Here is an 18,752-nt window from a genome sequence, read left to right as displayed (position 1 = left end):
TATTTGTAGATCATACAACCCCACTTTAAAAAAAATGCTACTATCCCTTTAAATTCACATTTTCAATTTAAATAATGAGAGAGTGATACTTTTTTTCCGTCTCTAGTCTCTAGTGCATCGTCACGGTTACACATATCAATACTTTCCTGTATTAATCCGTCCGTTTCCCTCCCGTCTTCCTCCTCCTCCTCCAGATGTTGACGCTGGGCGTGGGCGTGGCCGTGCTGCTCACCTCGCTGCTCATGACCTACTTCGTCAGCTCCAAGGCCGACATCCTCTTCAGCTCGGGGAGGGAACCCACCAACGCCACCTACTGATCCACGACGATAACGATGATGATGATGATGATGATGATGATGATGATGATGATGCAGCTCCACGACCACTAAACTACATCACTACTTCTTCTTCTTCTACTTCAACCCCGACACAGACAGATTTTTTCTTTTTTTCTTTTTTAAACTACGACGACGACGTACATGACGACTGGACCGGACTGGACCGGATCGGCCTGGATGGACCTGGACTCATCAGGGTCAGAAACCACTGGGCCTTCTTCACCAGTGGAAAAAAAAAAGATGTTTATATTTCTTTTATTTTTAAATTTTGTTTTGTTTTTTTTGTTTTTTTTTCCCTTTTTATTGTCGAAGAATGTTTTGTTTACTGTGTCATGGGATAGTAACTAATCAATGAGCATTATTATTATTGGAGAGTGTGCGTGTGTGTGTGTGTGATTGTGAATATGTAAATGTGACAAAGAGTGAGCGTGTGTGTGAACCGGTGTGCACGAACAATGATGTGTGTGTGTGTGTGTGCGTGTGTGTGTGTGTGTGTGTGAGGTTTATATGAGGATTGCGATGGTGCAATACTGTAGCTGTCTTCTCTGTCGTGTAGTTAACTTATCACTCAGCTCTAATGATGAGAAACCACTTTATGAGTCGGTGAACAAGTGAGAAACATTTAAAAAATTAAAGGTTTTTGCAAAAAAAAAAAAAAGAAAGAAACATCTGGAACACATGTGGTGAGGTTTTATTTTATTTTTTTATTTTTAATTAAGAAGTTCGAGCTCCAAATGGAAAAATGAATTTTAGGAAAAATATTTATATACTAAATCAAAGCCCAGGCAACACATAACTACACTTGTATGTAGTTGTTAGACCCACCGCAGGCTCACATAGTGATTTTTGATTTTTTTTTTTTTTTTTGTGGAGAAGAGGAAGTTTCCCAAATCGACGCGAGTCTGGAGACAAACACTCCACTTTCATATCGATCAGCTGCCAAAAACCTTTCGGCTGCAGTCAGGACCTTCCTCCTGTTGTGACTGTGAACACGTGCGCTGGTACTCGGACTGTGCACGAGGTTTAACTTCTGAGAAAAATAATAAGGAAAAAAAAAAAACTAAATAGTGACAAAAACACATAAGAAGGTTTTCATTTTTTTTGTTGATGATGATGTAATGGCTGGAATCAATGACCAATTGTGATGCCTTGATGAAGAAATAAACATTGCTTCTTTTCCAGTTTTTTTTTCTTTATTTCAGTGGTTACACGCAAACAGAAAAACAAAGGAGGACAGTGGCCTGCACTGGCGGGGGGGGGCCCTAAAGTGCCCCTGGGAGCCAAAACACGCCTTAAAGTGCCCTCTTGGAAGCCAAAATGCGTCCTAAAGTGACCTCATGGGGGCCAAAACGTGTGCTAAAGTGCCCTCTAAAAGCCAAAACGTGTGCTAAAGTGCCCTCTAAAAGCCAAAACGTGTGCTAAAGTAACCTCATGGGGGCCAAAACGTGTGCTAAAGTGCCCTCTAGGAGCCAAAACGTGTGCTAAAGTGCCCTCTAAAAGCCAAAACGTGTGCTAAAGTAACCTCATGGGGGCCAAAACGTGTGCTAAAGTGCCCTCTTGGAAGCCAAAACGCATGCTAAAGTGCCCTCTAGGAGCCAAAACGCATGCTAAAGTGACTTCATGGGGGCCAAGACGTGTGCTGAAGTGCCCACTAGGAGCCGAAACGTGTGCTAAAGTGCCCTCTAAAAGCCAAAACGTGTGCTAAAGTGCCCACTAGGAGCCAAAACGTGTGCTAAAGTGCCCTGATGGGGGCCAAAACGTGTGCTAAAGTGCCCTCTAAAAGCCAAAACGTGTGCTAAAGTGCCCTCTAAAAGCCAAAACGTGTGCTTAAGTGCCCTCTAAAAGCCAAAACGTGTGCTAAAGTGCCCTCTTGGAAGCCAAAACGCATGCTAAAGTGCCCTCTAAAAGCCAAAACGTGTGCTAAAGTGCCCTCTAAAAGCCAAAGGGCATGCTAAAGTGCCCTCATGGGGGCCAAAACATGTGCTAAAGTGCCCTCTAGGAGCCAAAACGTGTGCTAAAGTGCCCTCTAGGAGCCAAAACGTGTGCTAAAGTGCCCTCTAGGAGCCAAAACGTGTGCTAAAGTGCCCTCTTCAGTGGTGAGGACGCGCTATATGTGCCCTTTTTTTCCCAATCGCCCCTGCCCTTCAAAAAGTCTGTGCACGCCACTGAAGGAGGAGATATCTGAGAAATGTTCCTGCTAAAAAAAAAGAAAATACTAGGTCAGAGTGGCCTCGGCTTATTTTGTTTCATATTATTTGACAAGTTCTGGCAAAACAGCAGAATGATGATGTCATCCTGCTTTTATAGAGGATAAGTAGAGGAGGAGCTCATGTCTGTTCAAGTTTCCTCGAGGCCGAGATAGTTTTCACTTTGCACAACTCCCTCCTAAACACTGAAAACTCCCAGAAAAGGTATTTTCTATTCTTTATACGTAGCATTATGTATATATCAGCATGAGAAACAAAATGGTGAAGTGAGGCAGAGATATTAGTGTTTTCACTTTGCACAAATCGCTCATAAACACTGAAAAATCCCAGTTTTGTAAGTTTTCTATTCTTTAAATGCAACATTATGTATATATTATTGATTTTAAAGAGGAGAAACTAAGTAGAATTTCACATAATCCACAAAGCAAAAAGAAAAGACGGTGGAGAAATGTTTAATTTACATATTTTTTGTTATCCAGCTGATTTCCATGTGATCCCCTGGGAGCCGTCCTGACCTTCAGGCTAATCTGAGCTAAACCCCCTGGTAAATACTGTAAAAGTATTTAAATCACCACATTGATATTTAAAAGAAACACTGATGAGAGGCTCAATTTATTGTTTATTCTCATGCTTTTCTCTATGTAGGGGAGAGTGGGGTAAGATGAGCCACCCCTTGTTTCTAGGAAACTATAGGAAAAAGTTTGCATGTGACCAAATATTTGGGAGGCAGGCATCATTTCATGGAGTCTGTGAAGATTAGAACCACGTGAGTAAAGTGGTTTAACATTTAAGACCAAAAAATCATTTTTCACCCTCGAGAGTGAATTTTTTATGTTTTATGAGAATTGTGTTTAGACCAAAAGAGATGATTGTAAATTTGTTTTATACATGGGTTGTGGTATCTATGAGCTACAACATGAGGTAGTAAACCTAGCATGAAACTTCACCATTTTAGCTGTGGGAGTAATAAACCCAAGCTAAGGTAGCTGTGGGGTAAGTTGACACTTAATGAATGTATTTTGGCTGTATATGTCCAAATTATTAAATCAAGATTCTGTATGTTTGTGATTACAGTAAGTATGTTCCTATAAACAGGAAAAGTTGTTTATAGTGAGGCCAAACTTTACTTTCAAAGAAAAATCTCTGGGATTCTTCCCAAGATGCGATGTAATTGCAAAACTCCCCAAATCTCAGTGAGTTGGTGGCTCAGCAGGAAGTCCCTGCAGTTTGTGTTCACCTGTAACCTGGACAGATGAAATATTAAGTAAAGGGGGAGGTAGGAGATGGATGGAAGGAAAGAAGGGGGGGTTGATCAATTTACCCCACTACTATGGTGTAAGTTGAGTCACAAGACTGAAATATATGCAGATGTGTTAGTTAGCAACAAAACTCTAATTGTCTTGATGTAGTGATCCTGAATACAAAAAGTGGCTCAACTTACCCCACTCTCCCCTACTGTGTAAGTCTGAATGTGTCTGAACAAAGAAGGATTAAAAAAAAAGGACAAAGGGTCTTACCTGAGAGCTGCAGCAGTTATTGCAGCAGTTGTTATTTCCGATACAAAATAATATCATAAATCAGAGGGAAAATGAACGTTAACTAAAGAAAAGTATGAACATAAACAACAGAATCTGTGAAGGTAAATAAAAGTGGAGCTGAGATACAGAACGGTGCAAATCTAAATGTTGCATATTGATGTCGAGGGGTCAGAGGATCATGTACAGTTTCTGGATTTTTATTTACTTTTTAGCATATTTAATAGTGATTTCTTGATTCAACGGGTCTGGCAGTGATGAGGCCTCGGTGTGGAAATAGTGAAATTGATGTCAGCGTTCAAAAAAATTTGGTTTATCACAGTTAGTTCATGATTTAACAACTTTTACACATAGGACCAAGTAGGTTTGAATAGCTTTTTTCTCTCTTTATGAATGAAATCATCATTTACAAACTGCATTTTATATTTACTTGGGTTATCTTTGTCTAATATCAAAATTTGTTTGATGATCTTAAACATTTAAGTCTGACAAATAAGAAATCAGGAAGGGGGCAAACACTGTAGAAAGTTTCTCCTTGTTAGAAGTAGAAATGGGTTTAAAATCTTCATCTTAACATTATTTTTTGCTTTAAAAAACACAAGATAGAAGAAGGAAATGTTCCAGTCTTTTGGTTGAACTGGTCTCAGCTGGTGACGGGGGTTTTAGAGGAGGCTGTTTGTTTTAGAGTCACAGACCAATAAAAGACCGGAGCTCCGAGCCAGCGATGTGAGGTGACGGTGGCCCAGTGACACCAGAGGAGAAGAAGAAAAAGAAGAAGATGTCTTTTACCTTTAAATATATACAGTATGTCCCTTTACAATCTCATAAACAGTGAATTTCAAAACACTTTAATGATGATGACGGTTTTTGGCTTCATTCATTTTATGAACCAGTTACACACAGATACATAGCCTATATATAACCTTTATTTAATCTCCAAGACCATTGAATAGAAGTCCTCATAGGGTTAGTGGGGCGAGAGAAACAACAAATACAACAAAGAAGATAGATAGATATGAGGAAGATAAAAAAAAAACACAAATCACGATCAGGTCCAATTAAAACAGCTACAGTCCAGTGATCCTGACATTGTGTGTGTGTATACAGTCAGGGCCGTTGCTAGGAATTCTGGGCCCACTTTAAAGAATACTAAAGTGGGCCCCTCCCCCTAACTTTTCCTTTTTTTTTCTTAGACTACGTATGTATTATCGTTTTTTATTTAGCCTTCTTTGTTTTGATGCTAATGCAGCATTACACTGCAAAAACTCAAGTATCTTAGCAAGAATATTTGTCTTATTTCTAGTCAAAATGTCATTTCTAGTCAAAACAAATCTCATTCTACTTAAAATAAGACACATCATATTAAAAGGAGCTTGTTTTTAGACACTTCTTACTTTTTCCAAGCTGATTTTCACTTGGAATAAGTAGAAAAAATCAGATAGTGGAGCAAGTTTTTCTTCCTTATTACAAGCACAAAAAACTTACTTTCACTGGCATTTTTCTATTTATTGTGAATTTAAGTGAAAATGATCTAAAAACAAGTTATTTTTTAGGTAATGAGTCTTATTTTAAGTGGAAAGAGATTAGTTTTGACTAGAAATGAGACATTTGGACAAGAAATAAGACAAATATTCTTGGAAAGATGTTGTACTATAAGTCAGGGTCTTACGCAGAATAATTCAGTCATACAAAGATTAGACTACTGGGGTTTTTTATGGGCCCCACTGGGCGCTGGGCCCCTAGAGTTATCATCACCTTTCTCCCCTCTACGGCCCTGTGTATACAGTATGTGTGTGTGGTGGGAATGTGTTGCGGCTGAACCACACAGTTTCACAGACCCCCCTCCTCCTCCTCCTCCTCCTCCTCCCCGCGGGGGGAACCGGAGGAGGCGGGGCCAGTCCGGAGCGGAGGGAGGCGGGGCCACGCGCGGTGCTACGGCGGCTGAGTGGAAAGAAAGTGGAAAGTGAGAAAATACCTTGAATGGAGAATCTGGAATTATAAGTAAGTAGTATTTTATTTCTCTACAGTGCGTGTGTGTGTGGTTTGGAAAATGCGTTAAGGCCGCCGGTGGAGCTGCTGCTGCTGCCGGTGCGTGGCGTGCGTCGTGCGTGGTGTGTGTGTAATGTGTGTGTGCGCTGTGGAGACAAGAGGGGAGGATTTGGGGCGCCGGAGATCTCCGGTTTCCCCAAACAATAGTGGAGAGGACGCGATGGTCGCCTTGCCCTTTTTTTTCTCTCTCTCTCTCTCTCTGAAGCGCAGGGAAGTTTAGGACCCTCATTGGCCCCTATTGTTGTCCCCCCACCGAGGCCACGTAGCTGCGTGGGGCGATTCTAAACGTGGGGAGGAGGAGAAGGGAGAAGAAGGAGGAGAAGGAGGACGAGGACGGTCGCCGCGTCTCTTCTCCAAATGTTTCCAGAGGATTTTACCATTTTGAAAATAAGAGACGGATGATGATGATGATGATGATGATGATGCGTCTGGAAGGAGCGAGCGCGTCCTGCGTGCGCGTCTAGGCCGAAGGAAGGAAGGAAAGAAAGGAGGAAGGAGGGTTTGAATTTTTTTTTCTCCCTCGGTGGAGAAATTGAGAGCGTCCATTCATTTGCAGCGAGGAGAGAGAAGGAGAGAGAGACGAAGGAGGGGAGAAAAAAAGGAAAAAAGGTGGAAACGAAACGGGCGTTTGGATCATTTGGCAGCAGGACGCGACCACCGTGGGGCCTGGGAGTCTCCCCCCATTGTCCACTACACCAACTCCTTTCTCCCCCTTTTTTTTTTGTTTTTTTGTAGGTCGCACAAACTCCGGCTGCTCGCAGTAAGTTGGCCTGGTGTTCATGGCTCTTTGTGCATGTGTGTGTGTGTGTGTCACTGTGTGTGTGCAATATCCTGCTTATGAATTATAGATGCGAGGTTTTGTGACTGTTGATCCGCGCTCAGGCTGAGAAGAAATGTGTTTGTGATCCAGAGAGAAACAGTTGAACATGTAATAGGTGTAAAAGGCCCCAGATCACCAGGCTTCACCAGGCTTCAGCTGCTGCTTCACTCCACCACAACTTCTCAATGAAACAGTGTAGGGAGCCACTACTGTGTTACATTACACTGTAAACTGCTGCTGCCATTGTTAGTAGCCTATAGTGATGATAATATATATACATACAGTATAAGAACAGGACATAAAACCCATACAAAATGAGCTGTAACAGTTGAAATCACAGTGATGCCATCAAACATGGAGAACTGTAAAAAAAAAAAAAAAAAAAAAAGGTTTTGTTGACACATGCTCAGAGCAGCCTGCAGGGACTCCATTAACTCTGACTGTTAATTATAGTTCAGCTTGTTTATGCTTTCATCTCCAAAATGTCAGAAAATAGCGAGAAAAGTTTCAACCAGATTCACAAAAAACTGCTCTCAAACCAACCAACTCAAAACAGAAATATACGCAATTTCTAGTGATATTTAGCTTGAAATTGTCTTGTTATAGAAGTTTAAACCAGTAAACAGAGACTATTAATAATATATTATGACATTTAATCCATCAAAAGTTTGTATTTCTACCCAATAAATAACTAATAATCACTGGTGGTAGCGTTCAGTCCATCAAAGTTGGTATTTTTACTCAATATATGACCATTTATGAAAGATAATACACCATTATTGACCATTAATCACTGATTACAGCAAGTAATCAAAGTGAAAGTTGGCATTTCCACCAAATAAAAGACAATAATTGTCGATGAAAGCATGTAGTCCAACAAAAACTGCTATTTTTACTTCATAAATGATAAATAATATCAATACAACTGAGTTTCAGGCAGTTCCTTCAGCCCTGCTGTCCAGGCAGCTTAACAAAATCAAACAACGATAAATATATTCCAATCGGTGTCCCAGGTGTTTTCACAGATCAACAGCCTCCATCAGTGCAGACACGTCTGATGTCTGTCTGTAGATGTATTATTAAGTAGCCGTATAAATGTGAAAGCTTCAACCACGCGATCAATACAACCTGTTTTTAGTGGTGATGTAGACGGAGAGCAGCAGGCAGGACAGGCATCCCTCCTTAAATCTACTGTGTCACATACCAACTGGAACTAATGGATGTTTCCCATTAGAGCTGTGTCATCTATGAGATATAAAAACAGATTTATGAGTTTTTTAAAAGTAGAATGAGATGTTTTATAGAGTCTTATATCCAAAACACAGTCATTTTTTAAACCAGACCAAAACAGCGGATCATCACACATGAGACAACTGAACCATTTGATGTTTTTGCTCAGTCACAGGAGTTAAAAATGATTGATCAGTGGTTAAATCTGTTTCTATTCGATGTTTTAGTTTCAGCTCTGGTGCAAAAGTTAAAGACTGAAACATGAATTCAGACGTCCACAACAATACGTCTTTGCACAGTGTGGATCATCTAGAGATTGTTCTCTGACAGACAAGTTATTTATTTCTACAATACAGTTTAATTTGTGTTGAATTGTGGGTAGAAATCTGAAAACCAGGGTCACTGCTCAATAAACAAGTACCAAAAAACATTGTTGCGATGTTAGTGAACAACCAAACATTTATTATGTTTAAAGCCGAGGCAGTTGGTTGATTGATCAGAAAGGATTTTATTCAAGTAATGTCCTTGTTTCAGCTTCTCCTTTGTTTAATATCCACTGTTTTATTGTTCATTTCTCACGGTAACCTCTGTATCTTTTGTGTTTTGGGCCGTTAACAGACAAGAAAAGCAGATTGATTAAAGACATCAGCTTTCAGTATAGGAGCTAAGTTGTAATAAGTTATATTTCCTGATCAATCGATTAGAAAAGCAGCAGATGAATCAATCGATGGTAGATGATAAAGTCTGTTGGTGAAGAAGACGGTTGTCAGAGCGACCGTCTCGTCCGTCTCATCTCAGCCGGTCGGTCCACTACTTCCTGTCCTCTCTGAATCACAGCGCCGAGCAGAGCAGAGCAGAGGACGGCCTTGTTGATTCAACCACACCCTGTTACAGTTGTACACACACACACACACACACACACACACACACACACACACACACACACACACACACACACACAGGGACACACACACCTGCTCTGGTTCTCTGGCCATGTGTGTGTGTGCATGACAGCAGCAGTTGTCCTGTTTTTCTCTGTTTTTTTTTACTGATGTCGTCGCAGGCAGCAGCAGCAGTGGGTGGTGGTCACTCAGCCCAGTGTGTGTTGGTGTGTATGTGTGTGTGTGTGTGTGTGTGTGGCCCTGGCACACTGATGAGCCTCTTCCCCTGCATGGGTGTGTGTGTGTGTGTGTGTGCATGCTTATTTTCACAGTTGGTACATCAGGCCTCAAATGGCTTTTGAACGCAGCTCGGTCATTTCGGAGATGGCCCAGATTGCTGTTCCACCCTGACAGCTGCCGGCGCAGCGCCAGCGGCTCACACCGTCTGATGACGACGGCTCCATTTCTTTTGTGCCTCTTTGGGAAAAATCGACGCTGTAAAAATCCCACATTTCCTGTGTTTTTAAAATTTTTTGTTTTTATTCTCGTCTCGTGATTTGATTCGTATTTGCGGCAGAGTCCTTCATTGAATTTGTTTGGTTTCATTAGGCATAAATTTAATGGTTTGTTGAGCGTGATTGAAGTTAAACTTGGCTTTTTTTGGATTTAATAACAACATCTTCACTGTTTTAGAAGAAATGAGTCGGATTCAAACAGAAACTGATGCACAAGTTCAGAGGAAGAGATGAACAGTTGTTTAATTTTCCAGTTTTCACCAGAACTCATGAAAGCAATGAAATAACTACTAGCTCTTACATGTGTGTTAACATTTAATGCTAAAATCAACAGACTGGGGTGGATTAAGGACATTTACAGCACCTGGTTTTTGGTACTTGAATAAAGCAAACACTTGTAAACACAAACCAGCCGTAACAGAACTTTTCCTAAACAACAACACATATGCAAAAACACAGTTTAACATTTAAATAAAGAAATATGTGGCCAGAGAACAAGCAAACAACATAGTTTCAAGGCCAATTTTGAGTTTTCAAGATAGTTCAGCTGATACTTGGGCCTTAGTATCTTTAATCACGGCTGTAATTTCCATCAGTGGGACGTTTAATGACCAGATCAAGGGCAACGTGTATGTTTTGTGTTGTTGTTTTTGGTCTAAGTGAGTTTGTGTTTGGAGTTGAGACATTTGCCGAGAAGCTAAATACCTAAGACATAAAAAACCCAGTGTTGTGTTGTGTTAGTTGTTGGACTTTGAGACCCGTCGTGACCTCTGTGTTGAAGGACTCTCGTGTAAGATTGGAGGTGTTTTTGCTTTGTTTTGTTTCCAACAACTTGACCAGCAGAACGCCGTCGCATGTTTGCTATCGAGTTAATGATGTGAAATGTTTTTAGTTTCACTCCCTCTCTGACCTGAGCCGTGAAACAATCCAACCGTGGCGGTAGTGGGCCTGCAGCCCAACGTCCTTACTGCTAAAAGCCTCAGACCACACACACACACGCTTTACTGGATTACCCACCCGGCTGGCCTGTTGTTGATTCCAGTCAAGACCTCGGTGAACAAGGGTCATTTTCTTTTTTTAGAAATCAGACTTTCACTTTGAAGCAGGAGGCTGCGACTCAGGAATTCACAAATAACCTGAAAGAGTCACACGACTGTTTCTGGGAACAATGGCCGCCTGAGAACAATGGAGCAGAGAAGTGAACCTGAGCACTGACGGAGCAGCGTTGTTCAGGTGTCGTCCATGTGTGCTTTTTACAGAACAGGCTTTTTTTTTTTAGTCAAGGTGTTTATTTAAAGGGATTGTTCAACATTTTGGCAAATTCTCCTCTCACCATAATCCCTATAGTCATAGTAGTAGGTTCACTACCTTTAATTATCGGTGCATGTTGTTTTGAGATCGGCGGGGCAGAGATGTGAGCTGCTCAGTGAACACAATGGAGGTGAACGGTACAGGTCCCCCTGTCCCTCATCAAACTCATCAAATACACAATCCAACAACTCCAAAACGCTCTGGTGGACAAGTTGTGAGCTGCACATTCACCACACTATGAGATAATAACACAACGTTACCACACAGAGTTGTTTTAAAGGCAAATGCAGCCAGAACTACTTTCCAGAGTGATTTCAAAAGCACAAGTAGTTCTGAGTATTTGCTTCTTCTTGTGTCGTAATGTTGCATTATACATGATTATCTCATAGCGTGGTGAATGTGCAGGTCACAACTTGTCCACCAGAGCATTTTGGAGTTGTTGGATTGTGTATTTGATGAGTTTGATGAGTGGACAGGGGACCTGTACCGTTCACTGAGCAGCTCACGTCTCTGCCCTGCCGATCTCAAAACAACCTGCACCGATAATTAAAGGTAATGAACCTAACTGCTGTGACTATATAGGGATTATGGTGAGAGGAGAATTTGCCAAAATGTTGAACTATCCCTTTAAAGCTACAGCCGTTGACTGAAGTTTGCTGAGGAGATCCCTGGTGGTGTGGCGGCTCATTAACTAGGCCATAGGACACTGGGATGAATAGGAAACCTTATCCATCTCAGCACTGGACCACACCTTCTGTAGCTCAAGTGTTCTGCCATATTCAGAGAGAACAGGCCGACGGAGAGAAAGACGACGAAGATGACGACGAAGATGACGACGGGCTCGTTACAAAGTGTAAGGGTCAGAGATACAACACTGAAGGGAGAGACGTGAGGAGGGTGAAGGCAGCGGCTGCACCGGTTTAGTTACTCTACAGGTCCTGAGTGACGTCATGAGACTTTAAGACAAGTAGCCTACATTTACTCTATAACTCAACCCAAATGATCGATCGCACATTGAAAAACAACCTCAGTCGCCCCAAAGTGCTGCACAACATAAACATAAATACAATCCAGTGACAGTAGGAAAAACAACAGAAAATACCAACACAATAAAAGTTAAGACAGAAAAAAAACAATCACTAAAATAAGGTAAAATACAAATAAAAGCTACACTTAAAGGGGTCTTACGGATCCTTAAAAAGGCTTAAAAGGCATTGAATTCAATAATCTAAAAATAAGGCCTTAATTGGCATTAAAATGTCTTAAATCAATTTTTCAAACGTCTCAAAAATGTTAACACTAATTGGTAAGTGGGATTTTATGATTATAATTAGTCTCAAATCTCAAAATAATTGGTAACATTCTGACATAGAGAAGTTAGTGGCGGCCGTGACCGCTAAATTTCTTACCGCCACCAGCTCCCAAATCAGTTTGTTTCCCCCTCCCCAATCATTCATGTAGCAGTCACTTTACCTTGGACCACATAGGAAAGGGGGTAAAATTGTCCCTAACCCTATGTAATAGATGTGGTGACGTTTTTTTTTTGTTTTTTTTTTCGCATTTGTGTTTATTGTGAAGGATGTCTTAAATTTCATTTCAAGTGGCATTAAAAACGTCTTAAAAAGTCTTACATTTAAGTTGGCTTAAGCTGTAGGAAACCTGACTTATAAAAGGATAAAAGTCAAGGTGTCCAACAATAACATAACATAACAAAACAAATTTTTCATAAGAAAATGCATCAATTCATTCATAAATCGGCTGAAAATCAAGTCCAGAAGACAGATAGTGACATAAAACCATGCACTGATAATTAAAGTAAGTAGCTTTTATCATTAAGGAGGTAAAAATGTTATTATCATTAAAAAAAAAAAAGGTCATCTCCTCCAGAGCTGGAAACTCTTCAAGCTTTTGTTTCCTCCCAGAGCTTCATGGAGGCTCTACCTTTTAATAAAACACAACCCTCTCTAGCTGCGTGTAGTTTTTCTTGCAGCATATGTGTCTCATTATGTGAATAAGAGGAGGACGAACACAGGGCGTCTTCCATCTGAAAGGTCGACGCTCAGAGTTGATGTCAGTCCTGGAGAATGAACACGGAGCTCAGTCGTCCTGCAGAGACGGAGCTCCGAGCCGAACCAGTGGAAAAAAGACAAAGCACAGTAGTGGAGTTCATTCAAATGCCCATAATGCACTGCAGCGACATGATTGAGTTGTGTTTAAGTGAATAAGACGCTGTTGTTGGGTGTTTTCACCATTTTGTTATGTCCAGTTTTGGATTCATGAAGCACGTGAACTGATGTGATGATGAGTCTGACGTGTTTTTCAGTGGATTTTTATTCCTGAGGTGAAAAACTCAACATCACAGCGTCGAGATGAAGCAGCGATGATTATTTTAGCACTAACGTCATTTGATTTAATGTTATTTGGTCAGAAAGAAGCACAGATTTTATGTTTAGTCACTTGAGTGTGATGTCTGAAGTCATTTACAGGAAGTTCATGAGACAATTTTAGCTCTAAGTGAGAACATCAGTAACCTACGGTGGCCTTGAAGGCTCAAAGCACGGACAGTGGAGTTCACGTTTGTCTAATGCTTCTGTTGGTGCAGTTTGAGAATAAGGAGATTTTGTTTGGTTTATTATAATGTCAGTAGCCCATGATTCAGGCTTTATATTTATATTTTATTTGATATGAACTGTTAGCTTAGCATCAGTCTTTTAGCTGGGTGTGTAACTTTTTTTGTGTCCCTGGAAACACCTCTATCGTGTTGAGTTTTTGCAGCACAAGGCGTTCGTTTTCTGCACTTTTGTGTCTTTGCAGTTGTTTTCTGAAGTTGCCATGTGTTTGAGCCCTCAGGGCCACCGTACGTCAGGAAATAAAATTAACATTACAGCATAAAGTGAGCAAACATTATACAAATATTGATTGTCTCCAGAGGATAAACCAATGTGGCTCAGGGCCGTTGTATAGGGGAGAAAGGTGATGATAATTCTAGGGGCCCAGCGCCCAGTGGGGCCCATAAAAAACCCCAGTAGTCTAATCTTTGTATGACTGATTTATTCTGCGTAAGACCCTGACTATAGTACAACATCTTTCCAAGAATATTTGTCTTATTTCTTGTCCAAATGTCTCATTTCTAGTCAAAACTAATCTCTTTCCACTTAAAATAAGACTCATCACCTAAAAATTAACTTGTTTTTAGATCATTTTCACTTAAATTCACAATAAATAGAAAAATCTGCCAGTGAAAGTAAGTTTTTTGTGCTTGTAATAAGGAAGAAAAACTTGCTCCACTATCAGATTTTTTCTACTTATTCCAAGTGAAAATATGCTTGAAAGGAGTAAAAAAGTGTCTAAAAACAAGCTACTTTTAATATGATGTGTCTTATTTTAAGTAGAATGAGATTTGTTTTGACTAGAAATGACATTTTGACTAGAAATAAGACAAATATTCTTGCTAAGATACTTGAGTTTTTGCAGTGTAATGCTGCATTAGCATCAAAACAAAGAAGGCTAAATAAAAAACGATAATACATACGTAGTCTAAGAAAAAAAAAAGGAAAAGTTAGGGGGAGGGGCCCACTTTAGTATTCTTTAAGGGGGCCCAGAATTCCTAGCAACGGCCCTGTGTGGCTTCACCTGTTGTGACCTAAATTCAACACGTCTCTGCTCATTTTTTAACCTTGTGACCTTATTCACCCATGTGAGGCTGAAATATTAACTTTGCAAACAGCACTTCTCCTAATCTTAAACTGATAAACCTTCTTGGTTTTAAGGGCTTTTTTTTTCTTTTTTAGTGCCGCCCCTTGCGTTAAACTTTAAAGTTATCACCACAGTGTTTGCTCAGTGTGAGTGTTTGTTGTGCATTAACACTGATTTAGACTGAATTTCTTGGTCCTATCGTTGCTTTCTATGGCTTTTGCTAATGTTTGTAATGAGATAAAGACTCTACATGTGTGTGTCTGTGAAGCCTGTAAGGACATGACGCTTATCATTACATGTATTGTTAACTGTGTGATTTTCATAGTGGAGGGGAAATAAGTTGCTGACACAGTCTTTTTTTGAGTCATCTTGTGGTGTAATTGCTTAATTGTTATTTTTTGAAGGTTGGGTGCCAGTGGTGAGTTCAGATTATTATTTTGGCCAACATACTGTATCTCTGTCTGTCTGGGAGGACAAGTCTCAGCTAAACTTCCTCGGCCACGAGATAAAAAAAAAAGGCACTGCTTATTTAGATTTGGTCTGTTGCCAGTCAGAAAAAAAGAGGAAATCTGCTGCAGTCTGTCTGGGAATCTTATTGTCCACGTTTGTGCAGGGTCCAGGGATACGCCACTTAAATCTGCTCCTCCATGTGAATCTAGATGCTTCAAAGCGTTTTGAAGAGGACGGAGGACATCCTTTAAAGTTCTTCCTTTAGTGTCGACTCATGCAACTCCACATAGTCTAACATATGAGCATGTTGCGTGACATTTACGTGGCCTCAGTCCGTAATGATGGAGGAGCAGCAGCAGCAGCAGCACAACCATAACTAACTCACTCCCTCCCTCCCCATTTCTGTACCATTACGATGATGATCCACCAGGAAGAGGCTGTTAGTCATTGCAGTTTTGTGGTTTGGACGAAGCATGTTGTTGAGTTTTTACACATGGCTGCGGGGGCTGCAAAGTCTAATCTACTCTGGTCTGTCTGGTAAAAGTTAGTGCAGTTGTTCTGTTGCTGGATGAGGGAGGGGGGGGGGGGGGGCACTTCCTGTGAAGCAGAAATATGAATGTTAGTCTATAAAACAAAAGAGGGAGGTGGTTTTCTGACTGAGAGGAATCCCACAGTCGGTCCTCCTCGCTGGCTGTCATACAGTATTTGGCTTGGAGGGGAGGGGAGGGAAGGAGTGGATTTTAGGGACAATGGCGCTGACGGAGCAGAAAAGGCCACATTAAAGGGATAGTTCACCCAAAGTTGAAAATTGCACTCATTATCTCCTCACCCTCATGTCGACTAATAAGGGCTGGGAGAAGTTTCAGAGTCCTCCGTGGCTTCTCTGAGTTACAGGGGGTCTCGGCGTAGCAGTGCATGTCCATATAACGGTTGCAAATGGATACCAACTGTCTTTGTAACAAAAAGACATACCAAAAAACATCCAAATACCTCCATGCTGCTCGTATGTAATGTCCGTCTTGTATTGAAGCCCCGAAATGCTAAATTGTCCCGAATTTTTTTAAAATTAGTCTATTTTTCAAGCTTGTTTGTAGCGGAAGCTCCTCTTCCCGGTTCGTCAAATTTGGACGAACCAGGGTCTGTCCAACGAACTGGGAAGAGGAGCTTCGAGAAGTTTCCGCTACAAAACAAACTTGAAATATAGACTTATTAAATTTTTTTCGAGACAATTTCGCATTTCGGGGCTTCAATACAAGAGGGACATTACATATGAGCAGCATGGAGGTATTTGGATGTTTTTTGGTGTGTCTTTTTGTTACAAAGACAGTTGGTATCCATTTGCAACCGTTATATGGACATGCACTGCTACGCCGAGACCCCCTGTAACTCAGAGAAGCCAAGGAGGACTCTGAAACTTCTCCCAGCCCTTAGTCCAGTGGTTCTCAACTGGTGGGTCGGGACCCAAAAGTGGGTCGCGGAACCGTTCTGGATGGGTCGCGGACAGCTGGTCAAAAAAGTAAATAATATTTAATGCACATCTGATGTTGGACATGTCTTTTATTTTGAAAAATAACTTATCTTGAAAGGCACACGAGACACGTGAACACATGCAGTTGTAATGCTCCTCCTCACTTTCTTATTATTTGCTCTGAATGCAAAGATATCCGTTTCTTATTAATGTGGCCTGAATGCAGTGAATCTTGTTTTGTTTTGTGGGTCTTTATTTTGTACAATTTGATATTTATTCACTTTTGTGAACATGCTCTGAATGCAGAGATGCATTAGAAGTCAAATAGGCCTATATCATTTTGTTGGTCTCCATTTTGTGCAGTTTGATATTTTTTTATTCACTTCCGTACATGCAGTTGTCATGGTCCTCCTCAGTTTCATTCATGTGCTCTGAAATGCACTTTGCTCAATAAAGAGCAAAATGAGTTTTTAAAGGCTTTAAAAAAAATTCTTGGTTTGAATTCTATAAAAGTGGGTCGTGACTTAATGACCATGGGAAAATGTGGAGCCCAGAGTGAGACTAGTTGAGAACCACTGCCTTAGTCGACATGAGGGTGAGTAGATAATGAGTGAAATTTTCAATTTTGGGTGAACTATCTCTTTAACTTGGAGCAAGGGAGGCTGTAAAAAAAAAAGACAAGTGACGGCGGCTCATCATGTCATGTCCCCCCTTCAATTTCCCACAGAGGTCCAATCAAACCCGCCACGGCCACGCCCTTCCCTTTATCGATTAACCCGGCGTGTGACAGTCCGACATCCGTCATGTCACCGCACCACATAGGCCGCGCGGACTTTTATTTTGGAGGGGTTCTATCGAGAGGGCGGCGCGAGGTCACGTTTCCACGGCAACTGTCAACCTCCAATCCCCGTCCAGCTGAACACTCTCTTTCATCACCATGGCAGCGGAGAGAGGGCGAGAGGCCCCCCCCCCCCTCGTTTCCCGGGGGACGAAGGGAGTGCGGGAGGGAATGTGAGACGACGGAGCGAGAGAGAGTGAGTGAGAGAGAGGGAAGGAAGGAAGGAGAGAAAGAGAGAAGAGGGAGGGGGAGAGGAGATGGAGAGAGAGAAAGGGAGGGAGAAAAGGAGAGAGAAGAGGGAGGGAGAGAGAGAGGGGGGGAGAGGGGGAGAGGGCAAACAAGTTTAGTGACAACACGGTAATCCAATATGGCCGCCATTGTGTTGCTGCCCGTTGCTGTTCAGTCGTGTGATGATTAACCTCGGTGTACGACCAAGAAGAAGCAGACACACCGCCTCGGTTCAGTGGGTTAATGTGTTTCAGCGTGGATAGATATACTGTAGATCACAACAGCGGTCAGTGTGCCAACAGGTTCGATTCCCACTTTTACTTTACAAACGTAAACGGGCCAAAATGGACTCTGACGTCATACCTGGGCAGTTAAAAGTTGGCCGACTGATTTAAAAAAAAATTTTTTTTTTTACCTTTTTTCCTGAAACTTGATACTAATCCTGATGGACATGGACAGACTATTTAAAGTGCTAAAGTTTCTCTGAACAAGACAGTTCTCACACTCAAATGACAGACAGACAGACATATAGATAGATAGATAGATAGATAGATAGATAGATAGATAGATAGATAGATAGATAGATAGATAGATAGATAGATAGATAGATAGATAAGGAGGCCCATTTCTGCCAATATGATGAAAAATAAATCATACAAGTCATTACAAGTCTGAGAAACGATGTTAAAATAGTGACTTGGTGACTCTATAGAAACTATCTTAGAAAAACATGATGCTATCTCAAAACAGTCCTCTCAAACTCTCAAAATAAAGGTTCAGTTTCACATCTTTTTTAGATACTATCTTAATATTTTGACCTTGGTGTGCTATCAAGAAGCTTGATCATCTTTCTCTCTCTGGTCTGGAGGCTGTAGTTTTAATATTTTATGAGTTACGAATCCACTCTTCATTATTTGGATGATATTAAGTCATTATGTTCAGTAATTTCCTGTCTGGGATCAATGAGGTATATCTTATCTTGAGAAGATTTTATACTTGCAGGTCCTGTGACATTAGTGAAAATGGGCCTCAAGATGGATGGATGGATCAATTTAGTCCATTCATGATCCACCTCATAACAATACCGTACATGTAACTCTAGGACTTGCACTCAAAACACAGTTGAATTAAAAGAAACAATAGATTTTCTAAACTGCTTTTGTGTCTTAAACTTATTTTGCATCTT

General features: G+C 41.0%; 1 protein-coding gene across 1 annotated transcript in view; it reads left to right on the top strand.

The window, feature by feature from the left end:
• The window catches only part of ncstn (nicastrin), a 42,425-nt gene extending 40,905 nt beyond the window's left edge, over nt 1-1,520 (top strand). Inside the window, exon 17 of the mRNA XM_085803692.1 lies at nt 195-1,520. Within this exon, the coding sequence (XP_085659818.1) occupies nt 195-317 (123 nt within the window). The 3' untranslated portion in view covers nt 318-1,520. The remainder of the gene's footprint in view (nt 1-194) is intronic.
• The last annotated feature ends 17,232 nt before the right edge of the window (nt 1,521-18,752 follow it).

The sequence above is a fragment of the Trachurus japonicus genome, chromosome 17, assembly GCF_045865225.1.
Source record: "Trachurus japonicus isolate A0001 chromosome 17, Traja_1.0".
Classification (NCBI taxonomy): domain Eukaryota; kingdom Metazoa; phylum Chordata; class Actinopteri; order Carangiformes; family Carangidae; genus Trachurus; species Trachurus japonicus.
This window is presented reverse-complemented; position numbering and strand designations above follow the sequence as displayed.